We start from the raw sequence: 20528 nt of genomic DNA, 5'->3' as shown, positions 1-20528 counted from the left end.
ACAGCAGCACCCCAGCAATGTACTGGTGCAGCAAGCCAAGGCCAAGTTACCAAAGCCATAGGAAGTCACTGGTGCTGACAGCACACTGCTGCCCTGGGCACCCCAATGGGGTCCTCTCATATCTCCCCAGCCCTCCTGCTCCTCTGGACGTGGGGAAGAGAAGCCCCACCTCATCCCAGAACCTTTCCATGTAAAAAATAACTCTTATTTATTGATTAAAGTGAGATACATGATTCAGGTGCTGCAGCAGTGGGCACCGACCCACGCTGACAATATCCATAGGCACACAACACAGACATTAATCACCTTTGTATGTACACAATTCCCCTGGTCGTGGAGCAGCTACAACACACGAGCATCACAGTTTCGTGTCCCCCTGGTCCCATACCAGGTCCTCCTGGTATCCCATTTGTTTCCCACCAGCCCGCTGTGCTTCAGCCCAATACAACCAAAACTTCACCAGACACTGCTTGACACTGCCATGGTGCCCTGTGAGTGCAAAGCAAGCTCAGTGCTATGTACCACTCCAGCAAACCCACTAACCCCAGTGCTGGAGACACACACATCACACAGCTGTACCCCAGAACAGGGCCGTCCCTCCTGTTAGGACTGCCAGGCATCCCCTGCCAGGGGACAGCAGTGCCAGCACCGGGTACAGATATTGCACCTCTCCCATCTGCAGGGAGCTCAGAGCCCTGCTGGCTGCGTGCACACCATTCCATGTGCCATTTCCTTCCTTAGTGCAGCTGCACCACCAGTAAGAAATACCCCATGGAGGATTTGCTCTCATCTGCCTTCTAAAACAACAACAAAAAAGCAGCAGAAAGGCAAAGTGCAGCAAGGCCAGAGCCTGTGCCCAATGTGCACCTGCCCCAATACCAGCAGCAGGAGGAGAGGAAGCAGTGCAACGTGCTGCCTCCTGCTGGGAGCTGCCATTGGGGCCAGGAAGGAAAAGAACATTATCAGTGTTCTTTTGGGGGCTGTGACATTCAGTGGGAGACTGCAGACGCAGCCAGAGCGCAGCAAACAAGGCGCTGTGTTTCTGCAGAGCACGGGCTCTGCACACCTGAATTCCTAATGCCAAAAACCGTGTGAGGGGTATGTGTGCATGAGAAAGAAAGAAAAAGGAACAAATAGGACCTTCCAGTGCCAGCCCTCTCTGCATGAAAGAGCTGGAAACCAGAGCACAGCGGGACCTGCACCAGCAATGCTCGCACCCAGCGCTGCTCTGCATCCCCGAGGGCCAGGGTGAGGAGGCAGCTCTACTCCTCCAAACTGAGCTGAGGTTTCTTTGTTGCTGTAAAATAAAGTGCTGAGAGGTGGAGGGGGGGAAAGGAGGGGAAAATGAAAAACACCAACAAACTGGCACGGAGAAGAACAGTCCCAGAGTGATGGGATGGGGGGGAAATATGGGAAGGAGTCAAAATAAAAAAGATAAAATAACAGTAAAAAATAAAGTCCACAAGCCCAGGATCCCCCCCCACCCTTCCCAAAGTAACTATGTACAGGAGTGTGGAGGGGATGAGTGCTGTGCCACCCCCACAACCCTCACAGCCCAAACCCACCGCGTTGTGCAGGAGGAGAAGGCTGAGCACCCAGCCTGTGTGCCACCACCCAGCAGGGACCATCACTGCCCCGAGGTGCTGGTGCCATTGATAACAGCAGCAGGCGATGCCAGCTCCACCAGTGCCTCATAGGTGCCCACCACGAAGCCGACGAAGCCAAAGAGGCTGATGAGCACGTCCTTGGCAATGAGCAGTGGATGCATGCCCTCTGTGTAGTAGGTGGCGATCTCCAGCAGCGGGGGGAAGATGAGAGCCAGTGCACTGCTGCTGACTGAGCCCACCAATGAGATGACGATGTCCAGGCGGGGGATAAGGATGGCCAGCACACCTGGGGGAAGAAGGGCAACACGGGGCTGTCAGGAGCTCATAGAATCACAGAATCGTTTGAGTTGGAAGGCACCCTTAAAGTCCACCTGGTCCAACTCCCCTGCACTGAACAGGGACACCCACAGCTCCATCAGTGCTCAGAGCCCCTCCAGCCTTGCACTGGGTGTCTGCAGGGATGGGGCACCACCACCTCTCCAGGCAACCTGTGCCATTGCCTCACCACCCGTATCATAAAAATCTCCCTAAAGCCTTCTCAGCCTGTCCCCTAGGGGAGGAGTTCCATCCCTCAGATCACTTTATGGTCCAAATCTGGAGGAACTCCAACAGATCCATGTCTCTAAGGACTCCATGTCTGGACACATTACTCCAGGAGCTGGACCCTGCTCTGAGCTAGGAGCTGTTGAAGCAAAGCTGTCCCATGCCACTGCTTGCACGGTGACCCTGCACCTTTCTCTGTGCTCTGAACAGAAGGCTGCATGCTTCCAGCAACAGCCTCCTAAGCAATTAAGGCTTTTCACTGAGCTAATGAAGTTCCCCATGTGCTGCTGCAGAGGGCTGGGCAATGCCCCAGCAGAAGGGTGCTGCTCACAGAAGCATCCCCAACCCAATCTCCCCCGCACCCCCAGGTCTCCGCCTCACACCTGGGGAGCTGTAAAACCTCAGAGAGCCCACAAAAAGAGGAGGCGTGGGGAAAAGCCCACCCTGAATGAACGTGTGTGGTTGGTAAGCAGTCAGAGCCCCTCTGCCCCCAGAGCACAGCCCAGGGGAGAACATTTGCAGCAAAGGAAAATCCCCCAGGAGCCTCCTTCCAGCTTCCAATGAGGGGCTGCAAACCTCACAGCATTCATGCTCCAAGAGCACCCACAGCACCAGGCTTTGGGCAGCACATCCTCAGCCCACCCCACAGCGCTCTGTGGGCTCCCAGCAAACAGAAGGAACCCCCTCCCCCCAAAAAAACAGAGCTGAAGTGCCAGCTGCAGCCTTCTACCTCCAGGGGAACGGCCGGGCTTTCCACAGGGAATTGTTCCAAGGGGGTTTTAAGGGCACTGGGTTTGAAGTCTGAGCTTGAAAGACACCCATACACCAAATTGCATCCTCTCTTTGGAAGCCAAAGCCACGATGTTCTGTGGCCACACGCTCATGCCATGAATATTCATGCAGCCCCCCGATTGCTTTTATCCTTGCCAACAGCAGTTTCTTATATGGAAAGATAAGGGAAGGAGGTACAAAGGCACCAGCGTCCTTCCAACACCCTGCTGCTTTTCCACCCCAAAGCAGAGGGTATGAGTGCTGCTGTCAATCATGCTCCCCATTCTGGTGCACCCCAACTTCTGAGCCTCCCCAGCACCAGAGCCCAATGGGATCTAAGCGCTGTGGGGCAGGAAGGAAAGGGCCCAAGATCAAACATTCCTGAAGCTCTGCCACATGAGGGTGGGAAATGGCAGAATGGACACAGAGAGGTTTTTCTCCTCTTGCTTTGAGGAAATGAAAGGCAGCAAGATCAAAGCTTCCTCTTCTCACGCGCTGAGCAATAATGGGATGGGGAAGCTACTTTGGCTGCAGAGCAGACACAGACACACAGCTCCTGGCCATAATGCAACTAAGCACAAAGCAGAGCTGCTGGGACACAGGATCAGGTCCGTGACGCTCAGCAGGAACACTGTGCTTTGGGGGGTGATGCCTGGAAGCTCAGTGAAGCGTCTCAGCTGTGCTGAGAACAGCAAGGACTTGGTTTACAGGAATCATAGCCAGCCAAAAATCAGACACCCCTGGGCTTCACTGAACTGATGCTCCTCAAGCTTCCACAAACTTGCTTTTCCCAGCTCAGATTTTCCCTCCTTGAAGAAGGCAGATAGGCCAGACCTCATTCCCAATTGTTAACATCATGAGTTCAACTGAACTTCAATCTCATGGGAGCAGCTGCACATAACAATTGACTTCTATAGCGAGCACTAGGCTGTACCTTAGTGCAGAACTGGCACAGATCACAGCCCTCCATGAGGTCTCTGAGCTCCTACAGCCACTAAAAGCCACCTGAAAAACCCTTCCAAGCCCTCAACTCCAAGCTGGAGAAGCAGAGGGTACCCTCAAGTCTTGCTGTTCTAGCCAGCATATGACTGTTGGATAAGAAGATCTCACTCTTGACGCATCTGCACCCTTCCAAAGCTCCAATGTAGGCCACCCAAGCACCAGATCAGCTGCTGGGATGCATCCTACAAAATTTGATGGGATTTGATGGCTCCTCCAAATCCAGTGGGACTCAGACAGTGGGACAAAAGCTCTGGGACAGGCTGCTTTCTACTCACAGGTGATGCTGACCAGGACTACCCGCAGCAGCAGGTTGACCAACCAGCCCCAGCTCTCTGACACACGGGCAACCAGTGGAGGGATGATGATCTCAGCAGGGACGTAGAACTGCACAGCATAGGTGAAGAAGATCCCAAAGGAGAAGAGCAGCTTGACAGCTTGGTACAGCCTGCAAATGAGAAGGAAAGAACGGTGAGATGTGTTCCTGTGCCAATCCAGGAGTTGGACTCAATGGTCCTTATGGAGCCCTTCCAACTTGGGATATACTATGGTTCCAACCCCATAAGGCACAGCAGGAACACTCTGCCTACAAGGACTTCTGTGTCCCAGCTCTTTTCTGGCACAATAAGGGGTAATGCATTCAATACACCAAGATATCTCTTGTGCAAGAGACAGCAAGGAGATAGCACAACATCGAAGCCATTGCAACATGTCCACACCTAATTAGAGGCTCCAGCTCTGTGTAAGGAGCAGGAGGTCAGCAGTGGGGCCAGCAGCCTCCCAAGTGCTGCTTCCCCTTGGGAAATCTCCTGGGCACAGATGCAAAGGGCTGTTTCAAAATAAAAGCAAATCAGACCAAGTGGTGTTCTGCTCCTAACTCCTCCCAAGGGCATGGGGATATCTGTTGTGTCCCTGGCCTGAGGGCTGGAGTCCAACATGCTCCTTGAAACAAGGCACCCAACTACATTTCTAGACACTCATGTATGCCAGCACTGCACAAAGCAATGTGTCCTGCAGGATCAACACTGCTCATGGAGGGGTGCAGGCTCTGGCTGCCTGACCAGGTCAATGTCTGCAGTGACACAAGGTGAGCACACACAGACAACACCCAGATACCCAAGCATTAGGAAACACCCCATCCTCAGAGATGGGCAGCAGCACCAATACTGCCCACAGCCTGCAGTGCCCGCTCTCAGCCCATGACCTGGAATGGAGCTGCGTCCATCACCCACCCCCAGAGGTGGTGATCAGCTTGAGCTTCACTGGGAAAACTCCACTTCTGGGTTGAACAAAGGAAAAAAGCTCCTTTATTCCTGTTTATAACCAGGTGGATTTTATCTTCTGGGAGGACATGGAGAAGTCAAAGATAGACTCTGCTCGAGGGGACAGAAATCAGAGAGGCAGCAGAGCTGCATCCAGAAGGTAAGTCAGCACCAAGACAGGGCACAGGGAGGCTGGGAGTCTCCATCCTTACTGACACTCAACATTTAAGCAGGTTTTGCTTTGAGCAGTTGGTCGGACCCAACAATCTCACCATACTCTCCCCAAACCACATTACCCAGCGATTCTGCAGCCAACAAAGGGCAGAGCTATCAGCAGAGTCCAGAGGGCAGCGCTCAGCCGAGCACACCGTGCTCCCAAGCCCAGGTGCACAGTAGCCTTGAGCCACCTATCCTATGCTCCTCACCTCCTACTGCTTGATGAAGGGAATGTCATAAAGCAATTAAGGGCTCGAAGGCAATCTATGTTTAAGAGATGTTATTAAAATAAAATTAAAGAAAAAAAAAAGAAAAAGAAAGGTTCAGATTAAGGCTGGGTCTCAGTTATGCACAGGTCAGGCAAGGACAAAGGGCAGTTTGAATACCAAGAAAAGGGAGAGCTCAAGAATCAGCTCCTAACAACAAAAAACCCCAAGGCCACATGGGGCACAGAAATCCTCCTTCAGCTATAAGTTTGGTCACCATACACCTCCAATGGGCTGCACACAGCCAACATCTCCCCCTCCTTCCCTTTCAGGATGGCACCTTTCAGGGTGAAGCAACTCCGGAGGCTGCTAGGAGGGATTTCTGCCGAGCAGAGCAGTATTTCAGGAGGCTGTGGTCAGCCCTGGGCACCAACACTCCTCTCTTGAGGAAGCTGTGGTTATGGAGCAATGCAGCTGGAAAGCCCTGAGTCACCCTCTATCTCAACGATTCCACTACACATTCACTAAAAGTGCTCCTGGAGACCTCCAGGCAATGGCTGCAGTGAGGGAAGGGTGCAGCATCCCCTGCTCAGCCCTCAACTGTACCTACACCAATGGATCTCTGACCCCAAACCTTTCTGATCCTTCTGCAGCTGCTGTCTTGTGCTACCGAGGACAAAACCCGCTGGCAAAGCACTTGTTCCCAAAGCAAACCTTCACCCATCACCTCCTGGGCAACACATGCCTGAGAATAAGTCCTCAAGGCTTCAGTTTGACTTTCCCAGCCTCTGCTCAAGTCATTTGCCTTTAACAAGATAATGCATTTCCAAGTTCAGTGTTTACAGCCTACATCAGGTGTTCTGCCAGGAAGAAACGTGCAGACACTGAAGCATTCCACGCTCTGAGTCACTGCAGACACAGCACTCCTGCCCCGTGCTGCTGGGCTTCCCCGTGCCCTGCCTGACAGCCCTGCCCTGCCCACCCCCAGTCACCAAGTGGGGACGCTCCTAGAAACACAGAGGTGATGTAGGATCTTTCTGTAGTCTGAATCACTTTATCCTCTTCTAAATGGAATGTGCTCCTATGGAGCAGACACAGCTGAGGTTGCCAGCACTATGGGTTAGCAGCTGTGAATAGGGGCTGGTAATATGACCCAGAGCCACACACAGCCTGAGACCCCATCTGGAAGGGCTCCCAGCCCCACGGGGTGACCACATCAGCCTCACAAACTCCTGAGTCCTGCCCAACATTTGAATGCTAAGAGCCTCCACACTTCTGGTCCCAAAGATAAAGGAGCTGCTTACATTCCTTCTCAAGGATAAATACAGAGCCCTGCACCACACAGCCACATAACCCCAAGGGAAGAATCCTAAGGGATGTGGGTGACAGCTCCTCTGGGTGGTTCCATCTCCCTCCAGGCTCACCTGGGCAAGTAATGAAAACATCCCCGGGCAGCACTCACCAGCAGTTGGGCAGGTTGAGCGTTATGCTGGCCTGGATGGCTGCCCCGAAGCGCAGGTAGCCCAGCACACCCAAGCTGATGTACAGGATGGTAACGATCGTCATCCCCACGTAGAGGATCAGAGGGAACTGCCGTGGGTTCTTCATCTTGTTTTCCAAAGGCAGCACCTGTGAGAGGAGCAGGAGGAAGAGGAGGATGGAACAGGGGGTCCTCCCCATTCCTCTGCATTCCTAACCTTGTGGGACAACCCCAGGGCTGAAGACTGCCCTCTGCATCCAGGGCCTTGCAGAGCACCCAGGGCCATGCAAGGAATCTGGACACCCCACCAGCTGCTGCCCCAGAGATGTGAACCCTCTGCTCCCAGCCCAGTGGGACAGTGCCTTACAGTTATTACTCACAGCACAGACTGAAAAGGCTGAAACCCTTTTTCCTCTCCCTGCAAGTATGTACGGGCAGATTGCAAACAGGTAAAGCAATTAAAAAAAGGGGATTAAGGAAAAAGAGTAGGGACAATCCCCTGCCTTTGTGCTACTATTTGCCTCAAGTATTTCAGCTACTACTTTTTTTTTTATAGCCGTCCTTGGGTGGTGGGAATTTCAAGGAAAAAGACAGGCACACAACTGCTGATGTAGCAGGATCAGAATAGGTTTTATGTGCTGCTCCACCTCCCAGCCGTGCCTGTGTGTGTGTTTCATGCTCCAGCACGAGCCCTCTGTCCTGGGCACAGCAATCTGCAAATGCCCCTCCTGCAGGGACCTGGCACGCTGCAGCCCCATGTTTACACAGCTACCTCATATTATGAGATGAAAACACTTATTCCTACTTTGAAGGGAGCTCCGGAAACAACCTGCAGCATCTCAGTGGGCCATTATGCTTCCCACCCACCCCGCCTCCTTCCCAGCTCCTCTGTTTACAGCAGATGCAGCCAACCTGCTCCTTTTATCTTTTTGTTGCCCCCTTTTCTTTTTTATGTTTTAATAAAAAAATTATAAAGAAATAAAAAGAGCTCTCCTACTTATATACATTAACCATATGGTGTGTACTTTATGTGCAGCCCAAGATAACTCGCTCGGTGTGGCGCAGACCAGCCAGAGGTGGGATGCATACATTTACAGCCTCATACACAAGGCACGTGCCAAGCTGGCACTGTGTGGGCTGAGGCTGTGTGGCTGAAGGAAGGCGATGCCAGCAGAGATGGGAACGGATCATGTATAGTTGTGCTTTTGCCCCCAGACTCTGGGATCCAGGCTGGTACCAAGAGCCAGGATCTGGCTCTGATCAATCCCTTCCAGCAGAGCCAAAGGCTCTATGAAGCTCCTGGAGAGCCCAGCTTACAGCACCCAACCTGAGGTTTGGAGCGTGCGCAACCAAGTTTGACCCAGGAAACAGCCTGGAGCCAACAGCATCACCCAGAAGCTGGGCTACGGCCTGAAAAATTCATCTGCAAATACAGCTGTGGTGCAGAGCAGGTGCTGACTGCAAGCCCAAGCGGGGGCTGAGCCACACACCAGGACTTACCACCCCGATGCCTTCAAAAGCAAAGATGGCCGTGCCAAAAAACAGAGGGTAGGTCTTCCAGGCTGCGGCGAGAGGCAGGGCTCTGGGATCAGGGATGTCCTGGAAAACAGCCCACATGCAGCTCAGAGCACAGCTCAGAGCACAGCTCAGAGCACAGCTCATCCCCACAGCTCCCTTCTCCATGAGGCAGAGGGAAAGGCCAATAGACACCAGCCCAACCCCACCACCAAGCTCTGCCAACACACAGTGTGTCACAAAAACCAGGGCGGTGCACGTACCCTGACAATGTACTGGTAGATCACAACAAGGCTGATGAGCATGGCCAGGTTGGCCAGCATGGAAAAGATGGACAGGATCTTGAGATTCTGGATGAACGACAGCAGCACCACAAAAGGCAGCAGGGAGAGCATGTAGAGCCGGGAGTCCATGGTGGGCGTGAGGGTCACCGTCCTGTTGGACTGGCAGTCAAAGGTGGTGCTGTTGGCAGAGGAAACAACCTGGGAAAACACAGGAATGCCCAATGAATCCCATCGTGATGGATGTTGGAAGTCCAGGCAAACTAACTTTTCCCAATAGAAGTCATTCATCCTTCCCTTAGGCTCTTTCACCCTATAGGGAGTCCAGGCCATGTTCTCAGCTCCACAAAGGGCTGTGGCCCAGGAATTGGGTGGCTGAGCCTCCCCAGAACATAGGTGTGCTGCCCACTGCCCATCACTGAGAGCAGCGTACCCAGCCCCATGTAAAGAGGCAAAGGGCACTGCTGTGGTGGGAGGAACCTGACTGTGGTTGTAGGAGCACATCGGGGGAGCGATGCTCAGCATCATCTGCAAAGCACCGAGCCATGCAGGGGCTGTGAACGGGGACGGATGTACTGGCAGCTTCCTGCAGCACGGGAGCCAAGCAGGTTCAGAGTTTCTGTTTATTTTCACCCAATGCTTGGCAGAAGGAAACTCTTCCAACACAACCTGTAATTAAGCTCCGGGCCCACGGGATGAGGCAAAAAAAAACTGGAACACAAACAAGACCGAGAGAGGTTCATGTCATGCCATTGTGCACTGCTGTCCGCACCGAGTATCGATAAGGCAATCAGTGAGCTGGGCAGCACATCAGAAGCACGATGCTTCCTCCATGACTCCATTCCTGCCTCCCCTTTCCAGGAAGGAGCCTCTGCTCCTCTTGGTCAATACAGGCGGCTGTGAGCCATCCCTACAAAACTGCAGGGCATCTCAGAAATACTCAGGTATGGGATTTGTGCCTTTCAAAGCAGCACCCACCCCTGAAACAGGAGCGTTGCTGGGACACAGCGGGAGCCTCACCTGTCTCAGATTGTCAGCCAGAAAGACAAAGTACACACAGCAGAAACCCAGCTGAGTGAGGATCAGGAAGAGTCCCACCACACGCCTAGGAAAGGAAAAGGGCACTCATTAAAGGGGACATTCAGAAATAGGGGCACGGCTGGGTTAGCTCAAACCCAGCAGCAATGCTCCTTTCCCCAAGGGCTGGGATGTGCAGGCCCCTTCCCTTCCATGCTTGGAAAAGTGAACGTACCCCCACCCAGCCCCACAGATCTTGGGCTCCCCAGTCCCCACTCCCACCTCTCAGTGGGGTAAGCACCAGCCAATACTGTCACACACATGATTCCCTCATCTTTAATCAGAGATTCATGGAATCATTAAGGATGGAACGGACCCCTAAGATCCCCAAATCCAACCCAAGCCCACCTCCACCATGCCCATAACCACATCCCTCAGTGCCACATCTCTGTGGTTCTCAAACACCTCCGGGGATGGTGACCCCCCCACCTCCCTGGGCAGCTGCTCTTTTGGAGAAACATTTCCTAACCTGCAGCCTGAACCTCCCCTGGCACAATGTGAGGCCATTACCTCTCATCCCACCAACACTACAGATGCTTCTCCCACCCTTTCAGTACTATACTGAAGTAAGAGCACGCCCTTTAAGACTCACCTGCCTAAGCAAAAGACCCCAGTGTTACCCTCCTTTTTTCCCCTAGTGCTGTTTGCCAGCACTGTCCCAACACCATCTACAGCCTAGCTCTGCCCTGGGGGCAGCAGTACCTTCCCCAGATGGCGTGTGTCCGCAGCCAGGAGCTGGGTGTTGACTCCAGCCCATACATCACAGTCCCCCCGTAGTCCAAAAACTGCTTCTGGAACCTGTCCATTGTGGGGAGAAGAAAGAAGGAAGGGATGTCACCTCAGTTCCACCTCCAGGTTCCCATAGCGGTACTCATGGGTAAACAGCTGGTGATAAAGCCCCAGCAATGACTCCTGGCTGAGGCTTCATGTGGACAGCCCGCTGCTGGGAGGCTTCAGGGAAACCCCAGGAGCCAGAGGGAAGGATGGAAGAACTGTGGGAGGACAGGTGCTGCTCCTTACCTGTAGCAGAAGTGGTGGGCACATTTCACCAGGATGCTCATGCAGTGCACAGCCACAACACCCATCACCAGCAGGCTCAAGGGACCCAACTGCAGGGGAAAGAGGGGAGAATAATCCCACAGGAAGTCCCAGATATGGGAGGAACGAGCATGATGGGGCAGTTAGGATGTAGCAAAACACCAATGTGAATTGTCTTTCAAACTACCTCGTGCAGCGCTATTACAAAGGTAACAACGGGAGCATAGGTCGGATAAATGAAAAAGGTCTTCTGGTGTATTTAATCCTTTCTATTTCCATGCAGAGCACAGCATGGGGAACACACAGCAACCCCACTGCCACAAGGTCCTCGAGGAGCTGCTTACCAGGATGCCGGCATTCTTCAGAGCCAGGGGCAGCCCCAGCAGCCCGGTGCCAATGTTCCCCTTCAGGAGGTGGATAAGGGTCTGGTACCACCTGAGGGACAGAAGGGTGAAAGGATGATAGAATCACAGGACTTTTGGAACCATCCTCTGGAGTCACTCCAACAGAACCACATCTCTCCCACACTGAGAGCTCCATATCTGGATGCAACACTCCAAGTGAGCGTCCAACCAGCACAGAGGGGCAGGATCACCTCCCTCACCCTGCTGGCTGCGCTGCTTTGGATGCAGCCCCCAGCTCTCCCCTCCCCAATGCACACACTCACGTGGTCCCATTGCTCTCCCCAAAGCGCTGGTAGGACTCGGGCCGTGCGAAGCCATTGATGCCTGCAGGCGGGCTGCCCTCCGGGGTCACGTCGGTGGAGCTGTAGTCATTGTAGTCCTCACTGCGCAGCCGTCGGGTGGACATGGCCCCTGAGGATGGAGCAGCGTCAGCAGGGACATCCGGCCCTGTGGGGACATGGGGCTCCATGGGGACACGGGGCTCCATGGGGACACGGGGCTCCATGGGGACAGCAGGCTCTGCCGCCCCGGGTTGTTTGGTACCGGCCATGGCAGGAGGACCCACAGCTGGTACTGCAGCTGGCAGCGCAGCAGGCATTTATAGGGCAGCATGCCCGCCCAGCTGCCAGCCACGTGGCCCCAGGTCAAAGGCTCCAAGCACTTTACCCCGAGCTGCTGCCCCTGTTACGGGCACACCCACGGGGTGTCCCTTTGCAGACAGCCACAAGGAAACGGCCCACATCCCGCACAGGTGTGATTCCACGGCCCCGATCCTCCTGACCTACCATTGCAGAATCTCACTTCTCCCTTCCCATTCCTTCAGCCCCCACCCGGGTTCCAAAGGACACTGCAGGGCACGGGGATCGGGCCAAAGGGGACGGCAAGCAGTGACCCCCAAAGGGCAGCACAGCGCAGAGCCCATCGTCACCACCAACACAACCGCGCTGCTCTGCAGCACCTCAGCGCAGCACCGCCGTTTCACCCGGGGCCGGCTCGGCGTGCAGCAACCGGCACACGGAGCAGCAGCAACAGGCTCAGGGCAACCCAACAACGCCATCAATCACAGCGCGGACACGTCACACCGCCCAGGGCCAGCCGGGCGATGCCAACAGGCGAGGATTGCGGCCGGAGTTTACACAGGGAGCCGACCGGCACCGAACGACCGGCACGAAGCGACGCGGACGGGATCAGCGATCGCCCACCGCAGATCGGCTCCTCCCGTGCGGCCCACACGGCCCAGACCCACACACACACTGAGAGCGCGGGACGCTCGGCCACCTCCACGCGTGTTTCTGCCCCGCTCGCAGCGCAGATCAGCGCCTCAAGGCCAGAGGCGGCCACAGCCGGCCTCACCCGGAGGCCGCGTCCCTACGAGCCGCCAATCAATCGCCCCGAGCCCCATCAGCCGCCGCCCCGGCCCGCCCGGCCCCGCACCTCAACGCCGCCCCGGGCCGGACGGCCCCGCTCCTTCGGCCGCACCGTCACGTGACGGCCCGCTCAGCTGACCGCGCCCGGCCGGCGCACGCGCAAGGAGAGAAGTGAAGGCGAAAATGGTGGAGCGGGGCGAGCTGGGCCTTATGGCGCCCCCTGGTGGGCGTGAGGTGGAACTGCAGGCAGGAGCTGCGGGAATGGGGCTTGGAGCGCCCCCTGGCGTGAGCAGCGTGACACTGCAGCGGGACCACCAGCGCGGCACACCAGTATGGCGCACCAAAGCGCCCCTCCAACGTGTCCCACTGGTGTGCACCATCAGTGTTTCCCACAAGCATATCCCACAGGATATCCCACCAGTGTGTCCCACTAACACATCTGTTACATCCATAACACAGTATGCCCCACCAATGCATCCCACAAGCATGTTCTACCAGCATGTCCCACCAGTATGTCCCAGCACCTCCTCCCTCCACCCTGCTTCCCCATACCACCTCCACTTCATCCCAGTTTCTGCCCTCCCAGCCCCACAAGGCACCAGCTCCACTTTCTGGTAAAAAGATTTATTAGGAACCTGCCTGAAAGGAGGGTGCCATTGGGGCACGGGCTGTGAGCAGAGAAGCAGCAGTAGCAGGGTGGGAAGGTGAGCTCCCCTCCAAGCAGAACGACCCCAGTGCTGCACCAGCAGCAGCAGGGTGAGATGGGGAGAGCTCAGAGCACTGAGCACAGGGAGCACAGCTGCAGGCAAAGTACCTCCCATTGCTCCATGATGGAATTAAGGCACACACGGAGCCAGGAGGAAGAGCAACCCTACAAGGTGTTGGGCAGGGAGTGATGGAAGTGGTGGTGATGGGTCACCTGCACCTCCAGAGCTGATACAGGCACAGGGGGGGGAGGAAGGGGTCACAGCAGTGTCAGCCAGGCTGAGGGGTCCCCAGATAGGACCTGGGCTGCTGGTTCTGTGCTGGAGTACAGCACTCTGATGCAGCTCCATCCCAGTGGCAAAGTGAGATGAGTGGGACCTGCACCTGTGCTTCAGTAGAGGTGGGTGTGGACACCTGCTCAGCTCACCGTGCACCCCCCTCCAGCCCCTGCATTCCCCACACGCTCCCTCCTTTCCACCTTCAAGAAGTATTGCTTTTCCCTGGAATGCTTTTGTCTGAAAATCCCATGATGGCATTAAGAAAAGTTAGGAAAAAAAAAAAGAAGAAGAAGAAAAGGGGTAAGAGAGTAGAAAGATGTTACCCCAAAAGGCTGGGGGTAGGCTCCAAAGCCACCCCATTCCAAGCTGGGGACACTGGTGGTGGAGTCAGGGACAGAGGGAAAGCAAGGGGAGACCTTCTGTGCTCGGTAGGAGAGGGTTCATGGGGTGGGTACACAGGGGGGACCTCCTCCTGGCAGCACTCTCTCTGACCCTGCAGGTACAGGGCTGAGCAGAGCTCCTGAGCCCACCCAAAGCTTTCCTCTCCTCCTGCTTCAGGTGTCAGTTTGGGACCACAGGGAGGGATGGGGTGGTGGAGGTGTATGGACAGACAGGGTAGCAGACATGGGATGGGATGGAGAAGGGATGAGGATGGGATGGATGGAATGAGATGAATTAAAAAGGCAGTGGGGAGAGGAGGAGGGATGCCCCCAACCCCTCACTGGGACTGCAGGGAGAAGCCCAGCTTGATGCAGGCAAGCTCCTGCCCCTTGTTGCTGACAACCGCCCGCACGCGGTAGTTTCCGTTGGTCATCCAGGAGGGCAGCTCGACGTCAGGCAGGACGAAGTCGCTGGCAGGCAGTGAATAGGAGCCCTGCAGAGAGAGGGGCTGCGTGAGCCAACACTGACCCCACAGCACTGAGAGCACCTGGTTGTGGGACGTACCGCCTTGAAGGGGCAGTGGCAGGGGATGCCGTAGGTGAGCAGCGGCTCCGGGCAGGATGTGCCAGGTGGGATGAAGTCGTCGAGGACGGCGCACACATCGTCATAGGTGCAGCTGCCCATCTTCTCAATGCAGGGCAGCTGGATCCAGAGGTCACCCAAGGCCTTCTCCACCACCAGCACTGCCTGTAAGAAACGGCAGCTGTCACCCAGCCCTCCCCTCCTGACCTATGGAACCTTACGGGTGCCTTAATTCTGCTTTCAGTTCCTCTCATCCCATTGGTTCCTCTTCCTTTATCCTGACCCTCTGAGCAAACCCCGGGTCCTTCCCTCTTGTCGCTGCCCCATACCATCCGGCCAGGAGAGGGCACCGTGCCCCTGACGTCCCCAAGGTTTGCCCGTTCCCATCCCCATCCCCGGGCATTTCCCGGCTCCTGTGGGGTCGTGAGGCTTGCTGCCCTCCCTTGTCCCCATACCCACCTTCAGGGGGGAGGCCATGGCCTTGCTGCAGCTCGCGGCCGCACTGATGCGCAGGGTCCCCGGGATGCTGATGGGGTCGGGTGCCACTGAGAGGCTCTTGAGCACGACGGGATCCCGCCCATTACCGCAGTCCTCCCAGGAAAAGCCACCAACCTGCAGCACCAGGGACAGGAGAGGCAGATCCTAAACTTTGCCCTGGATTTGCGGGGTTGGGCTCATCACAAACAGAACACAACCTTCATCCACCCCCAAAAAATCCAGTGCCATTTACCCTCCATGCTTCTCAGACTTCCAACTCAGTCAGCCTCAGGATGTTTCAGGAACCCTCCATCAGCAAGCAATTATAACAACCCCCCTTTGTGCTCATTTTCTCCAAAACAGTGTTTCCAGGCTGCAATTTCCACCCCAGCCTGGAAACGCTTTGCATGCAAAGAAGGTGAACGTTATTCTTCACGCCAGCTCCAGTGGCAGAGCAGGGGTTGTGAAAGCAAAGGCAAGAGCCAGTGGAGCAGCAGGAGCTGCATGCTCTCGGAGTGCTGGGGTTGGAGCAGCCCCCAGGCAAGCCCTGTTGTGGGAACTGGTTCACACTTTGCACTTCAAATGGGGTTTAATATTCCCATACTCATATGGTGCTTGAGGAAGGCTGCCGGGCCTGACTCATCCCGCTGCTCACTGCTCCTCCAGACACCTCGTGGCTCTGATGTTGAGCCAGTTCAGTGACTGGCCAAGGGAGCCTGGCAAGACCTGTGGGGTAATGGAAAGCCACGGGATGCACTCAGGTGGGAGACACAGCCTGTGTGCCCTGCTGAGCAGCTCTGTGGGCTGGGGGCTCAGAATGCAAAGTGTGGAGTAAAGCGGTGCTCGGTGCCAGCAGTGCCAGCAGCTCCTGCCCCACTGGCTGCACCATGGGGAATCCCAGCTTCCAGGACTGGGAGAGCCGGTAGAGCAGAGAGGAGTATGGAAACCACAGAGGGAAGATCAGTCAGGGCTGAGGTGTGAGGATGCCTGGGCTGTGCACCCCGAGCAAGCTTGGCTGCAGCTGCCCTGGAACTGATGGTGGCTGAGTGTCCTGGTGAAGCTGTAAGACTTTCTGAGGCTGCATGTCCTGGTGAGGCCATGAGCCCCACTGTGCACCAGCCACGCCAGCGTCATGGCTGCCCACACAACCTGCGTGCAGGGCAAGCCAGGACATGGGGCAGCAGCACATCCGACTTTTGCAAGAGCCCTGAGCCCCTGCTCCTCCCCACCCGCGGGTCTGCAGGCAGAGAGGCTCCACCGGAGGGGAACGGTGCAGCGTGGGTGAGTGAGGCTGTGCACAGCCCCTCCTGCTGCTTCTCAGCTCCCCATCCAACCTGCCGACCCCCTCCCCAAGCAACATCAGCTTCTCAGGAAAACAAAAAAGAGATCTTTCCCTCCACACCACGTGAAAGTCACGCAGAGGTTCCCCAAAGCGGCCTGAGTGTTTCCCTCTGTGTGCTCCAAGCGGTGCGTGTCGGTTCTGTGCGTGGGAACCAGGACTGCGCGTCGGGAAGGCGCACAGATAGGAGCGATAGAGCCGAGCGAAAGGAGGCCGCCGGGCTACGGCCGAAGGGATGGAGCCACACTGACATTCCACTCCGTTGGGAGTTGGGCTGAGGCCGAGCGCGAAGCTGCAGCCCCGTCCCCAGGGCGTGGGGGTGTTTGTGGGTTCCCTCTTCACCCCGCAGCCCCCTCACTCCCCCGTCCCCTCTCCCCGCAGCAGCGAGGCAGGGCCGGTCCCTCTCACCTTCCGCAGCATCCTGGAGCCGCTCCTCTCCACCAGCAGCTGCGGCCGCGCAGAACCGAGCACCGCCGGGCACACCGACACCGCGCATAGCGCCAGGAACAGCCCCGCCAACAGCATCGTCCTTGGGGGGAAAGGGGAGCAATGCAGGAGGAGAGCGAGAAGGAGAGGAGAGCGAGAAGGAAAGCAGTGCGGCCGGCAGCGCAGTGCTGGGCTGTACCCTGCTATCTGCTCGCCCGGCCCATCTCCTGATTCTCCTCCCTCCGCCCGTGCGTGCTCACACACTGTCCTGCCCTCTTTTTTTTTCAGTTCCTCCCTTGTGTGGGTTGCTTTGGGTTATTCCTTTATTTTGCAAAGAGCGGGACTGGAGCGCGGGGATGCTGGGACGGGAAGCGGTTCCCAGGCAGCACGGGGTGAGCATTCAGCTCCCCCAAATCCAACCCCACAGCCGTGAGCTGCGGCCGCTCCCACCCCACACCGCTAAACTCCCATATCCCCAGTAGCGGGGCTGTCAGAACCCGATGCCGTGCGTGCTACAGTGGGGTGGGGGCACGCAGCTGGGGGGATTTGCTACCCTGCCCGGTCCCACTCCTCCCCCTCTGGTTGCCGTTCCCCAGCTGTTCTGCCTCCCCCCATTGGCAGCGGGGTTAGTGGTGGGCAGGGGGGATACGAACGAGGCTGCTCTCAGCCATTTCCCCCTGCCCCCCCCCACCCTCGAATGCAGACACCCGCTGACCTTCCCGCACCGCTTCCAGTCCTGGGCTCATCCCAGCCCCTGCTGGGCTCTATTTTTAGCTTTCCATCCTTATTTAGCAGCACGGCCTGCTGGCAGCACGCAGGGAGCGTGCAGGGATGGATGGATGCTGCTCCCACCATCAACGACAACTGTCACCGATCACCCCTCTCTGGCTTAAGGGCTAGGAATAAATAGCCCCATTCCTGCCTGCCCTCCTCCAACTCCTGGGGAGGGGGGAAGTTATACCCAGGATTGGTTTTCACTTTGAGGCCCCTGAGCACAGCAACAGGGATGGGGATGCACGGGGAGAGGTGTGGGCGCAGCTATGCTTGAGCCTCTACACCGTGTCCCTCATTTTCTATGGCAGGAGGTTTTGTCCTCCGCCCCCATCCTTTCCCCACTGCATTTTTTCCATGTGAAAAAGAAAAAGAAAAACAAGAAGAGAAGAAAGTGTTCTAATGGCAGGTTAAGCACGCCTCTCCCCAGTAGGAAATTAACAGAGGCAGGAATGCTGTGGAATCACTGCTTTTTCCCTGGGGGCAGCAGCAGGTGCGACCCAGATCCACACAGAAGGAGCTGCTTTCAGGGCCCTCATTTCAGACAGGGCTGCAGAGCTCTCCCACCCGTGCAGCACCCGAGTCACGAGGTCTGCACAGTTCTGGCCAAACATCTTCGATTTGCATAGAAGGAAAGCAGCGGATGGATGGGCAGCGGGGATGGTGACTTCATGGCTTGTTTACAGCAGCAATCCCTGAGCAAAGCACAGGGGCCAAAGGGCTCAACCACAAACCTCACCAGGGCTTCAGATGCAAACTCCTATGCTGGCACCCCCTGCACCCACCCCAGTGCAGCTGGGGCTGGAAGGAGAGCCAGGCTATTTCAGTAGCTTGCGTAAGTCCTTCTCTTATCCATCAGCTTTGGCAAACACTTGAAAGCACCACTGGTACAAATTAACTCCGCAAAGGGTCATCAGGTGCCCTGCTTACAGCAATTTAGCTGGGTGTGAGATAAACCTCCCCAGGTTCCCTTTTCCAGTCAAAGCCCTTGAGATGTCTCCAGGTGCTGAGAACATCCACTCATACAATTGCAGAACCATTGGAGTCAGAAAGACCCTTATAGACCCTACCTGCAGTCAGCAGCGGACATCGCATCGATTCTGTCCTGCCATCACCCAGCTGGAAAGGTGTTCAGTGGTAGAAAGTCATTGGGGCCAACTCCAAACCCTGCAAAGGGAGCAAATCATGCTTAGGAGCTGAAGGGAAGGGGCAGAGGCAGCAAGGCTGACAGGGAAACCTCCAGCGGGACACATCCCCTGCAGCCCACACAGGAAAGACTGGAGAAACGGAGAAATTGCTAAAAATGAAGTTAAAGTCAGAGAGCTTTGGGGCAGTCCAGACAGCGAGTAATATACAGGTTATACAGGGGCTACAGAAGTGGGGCGCTGGGGCCGGCCCCAACGCATGTGCCCCTTTCCAAGCCCCATCTCTGCCCCCACACCTCCTACAATGCTGCCACAGCCAAGAGAAGCCCCATCTGCAGCCAGGCTCTGAACTGCAGGGACACCTCAGCACATTCCCTGTGCACCCCACAACCACCCCAAGTTCCCAACAGCAAATGTGTGAGGCACGATGCCAGCTGGACACTCAGCTGTGTGCACAGCAGCTTCTGTTCCAGCAATGTGACTTCGGCACAAAAATACACCCATCCTTTTGCGCTCACCACCGAAATCTGGACCGGGATTTTTAACTAACCCCGGAGAGGTGGAGCCCAGCTCCTCACAGTCTTTATCCCAGCAGCAATCTTCTCGGCCTGCCAAATAAGTGCTCTCCATGGGGATGGAGACCTGCCCCGCGCATTGCTGCAGGGAGATAAGAGCAGGGACGCTCCCGGTGGTTCCAACCATAGGACCGATGCCAGGAAGCAGCTCTGACTCACAAACTTCACCCAGGTGAAGCAGCATCTACCCAGGGAGGACGCGGCATCTGGTCCCGCTGGTCCCCACCCTCTGATCCCAGTGACATTTCCCAATCCCACTGGGAAGAGAGGTGTTCCCACCATCCCGTAGGGTTACCAGGAGCACCGCCTGGCAGCGCAGTGACGGAGCACCTCCAGCACCTCCGTCACCTCCTGCTCTGGGACGGCTCCCAGGGGCCGTTTGGACAATGTCAGAATAGAAACTTGTTGACAAAAACTGGCAGTGTTTCCATACAGACACAGCCTTGTGATCGGGTTGGGATGCTTATTTCAGCAGTGCTGGGTATGAAGTTGGGTTTGTTTTCAGATCAGGACTCTTTCTCCTTTTCCCTTTCCCTCTCCATTTCCTTTCTATTTATTTTAGAGCCTTTTAAAAAAATCATTGCAATCAAAACGTGCAGAGGAACCTGCTCTCTTTGGCAGCAGCTGTGAGACAGGACACTCCAACCCCTTTTGTTCAGAGCCCATTTCCAAACCACAGGATTTCCTGCTTCAATCACGGCACCCTGCCCCCAGCCCAGGGGGCATTTGGGGTGCTGAGGAGGGGGTGAGCAGGACACGGCCCCCCCAGGTACTGAAGACAAAACCGAAAGCGCAGCCCCCCCGGAACAGAACCAAACGGCCCCCAGACTAGCACCTTCCCCCAAGTACCCCACAGTAAGCGCTAATCCTAACTCCAACCCATCTCTTCCTCAGGGGTTCCCCCCCAGCAGCTCCTGCCTCACCCCAGCCCCGTGCAGGGTCCTCACACACCCTGCCCGAGCGCACGAAGGGGTGGGGGAGAGGGGGTTACAGGGGCCGGATCGTCCCCGCTGTGCACCCAGGGACAGCCCCGGGGGCGGGCAAGCAGCTGCGGGGGGGGAGGGGGGGCTGCCCGCTGCTGGG

General features: G+C 56.2%; 2 protein-coding genes across 5 annotated transcripts; both read right to left on the bottom strand.

The window, feature by feature from the left end:
- Window positions 1-189: 189 nt before the first annotated feature.
- On the bottom strand, window positions 190-12962 carry LOC140258141 (proton-coupled amino acid transporter 1-like). 3 transcript variants are annotated; one of them, XM_072348169.1, is made up of 11 exons: window positions 12834-12962; window positions 11663-11846; window positions 11340-11430; window positions 10978-11066; window positions 10660-10755; window positions 9901-9985; window positions 8863-9081; window positions 8585-8683; window positions 7067-7233; window positions 4199-4368; window positions 190-1893 (listed from the first exon to the last, which is right to left on the bottom strand). In XM_072348169.1, exons 2-11 carry the CDS (start codon window positions 11803-11805, stop codon window positions 1628-1630), a joined length of 1425 nt encoding a protein of 474 aa, XP_072204270.1. In that variant the 5' UTR covers window positions 11806-11846; window positions 12834-12962; the 3' UTR covers window positions 190-1627. The 3 variants fall into 3 exon arrangements, with proteins under 3 accessions (XP_072204270.1, XP_072204271.1, XP_072204269.1); XM_072348170.1 differs by having other exon boundaries at window positions 11663-11810; window positions 12834-12920; XM_072348168.1 differs by lacking the exon at window positions 12834-12962 and having other exon boundaries at window positions 11663-11854.
- Window positions 12963-13369: 407 nt separating this feature from the next.
- GM2A (ganglioside GM2 activator) lies at window positions 13370-17688 on the bottom strand. Of its 2 annotated transcripts, none has more exons than XM_072348362.1 (5): window positions 17670-17688; window positions 16937-17057; window positions 15172-15324; window positions 14695-14877; window positions 13370-14623 (listed from the first exon to the last, which is right to left on the bottom strand). In XM_072348362.1, the coding sequence occupies exons 2-5, from the start codon at window positions 17051-17053 to the stop codon at window positions 14468-14470; spliced, it is 609 nt and encodes a 202-aa protein (XP_072204463.1). In that variant the 5' UTR covers window positions 17054-17057; window positions 17670-17688; the 3' UTR covers window positions 13370-14467. The 2 variants fall into 2 exon arrangements, with proteins under 2 accessions (XP_072204463.1, XP_072204462.1); XM_072348361.1 differs by lacking the exon at window positions 17670-17688 and adding an exon at window positions 17154-17243.
- Window positions 17689-20528: the final 2840 nt, after the last annotated feature.

The sequence above is a fragment of the Excalfactoria chinensis genome, chromosome 13 (assembly GCF_039878825.1).
Source record: "Excalfactoria chinensis isolate bCotChi1 chromosome 13, bCotChi1.hap2, whole genome shotgun sequence".
Lineage (NCBI taxonomy): Eukaryota > Metazoa > Chordata > Aves > Galliformes > Phasianidae > Excalfactoria > Excalfactoria chinensis.
This window is presented reverse-complemented; position numbering and strand designations above follow the sequence as displayed.

Excerpts from the sequence above, each read along its gene's own strand:
- LOC140258141 (XM_072348169.1), bottom strand. The coding sequence starts at position 11,805 with ATGTCCACCCGACGGCTGCGCAGTGAGGACTACAATGACTACAGCTCC. Across the intron at positions 11,067-11,339 it reads TGAAGAATGCCGGCATCCTG|TTGGGTCCCTTGAGCCTGCT; the intron begins GTAAGCAGCTCC and ends TTTCCCCTGCAG. Across the intron at positions 8,684-8,862 it reads TCTACCAGTACATTGTCAGG|GACATCCCTGATCCCAGAGC; the intron begins GTACGTGCACCG and ends GCTGTTTTCCAG.
- GM2A (XM_072348362.1), bottom strand. The coding sequence starts at position 17,053 with ATGCTGTTGGCGGGGCTGTTCCTGGCGCTATGCGCGGTGTCGGTGTGC. Across the intron at positions 15,325-16,936 it reads GCTCCAGGATGCTGCGGAAG|GTTGGTGGCTTTTCCTGGGA; the intron begins GTGAGAGGGACC and ends CTGGTGCTGCAG. Across the intron at positions 14,624-14,694 it reads GCCACTGCCCCTTCAAGGCG|GGCTCCTATTCACTGCCTGC; the intron begins GTACGTCCCACA and ends CTCTCTCTGCAG.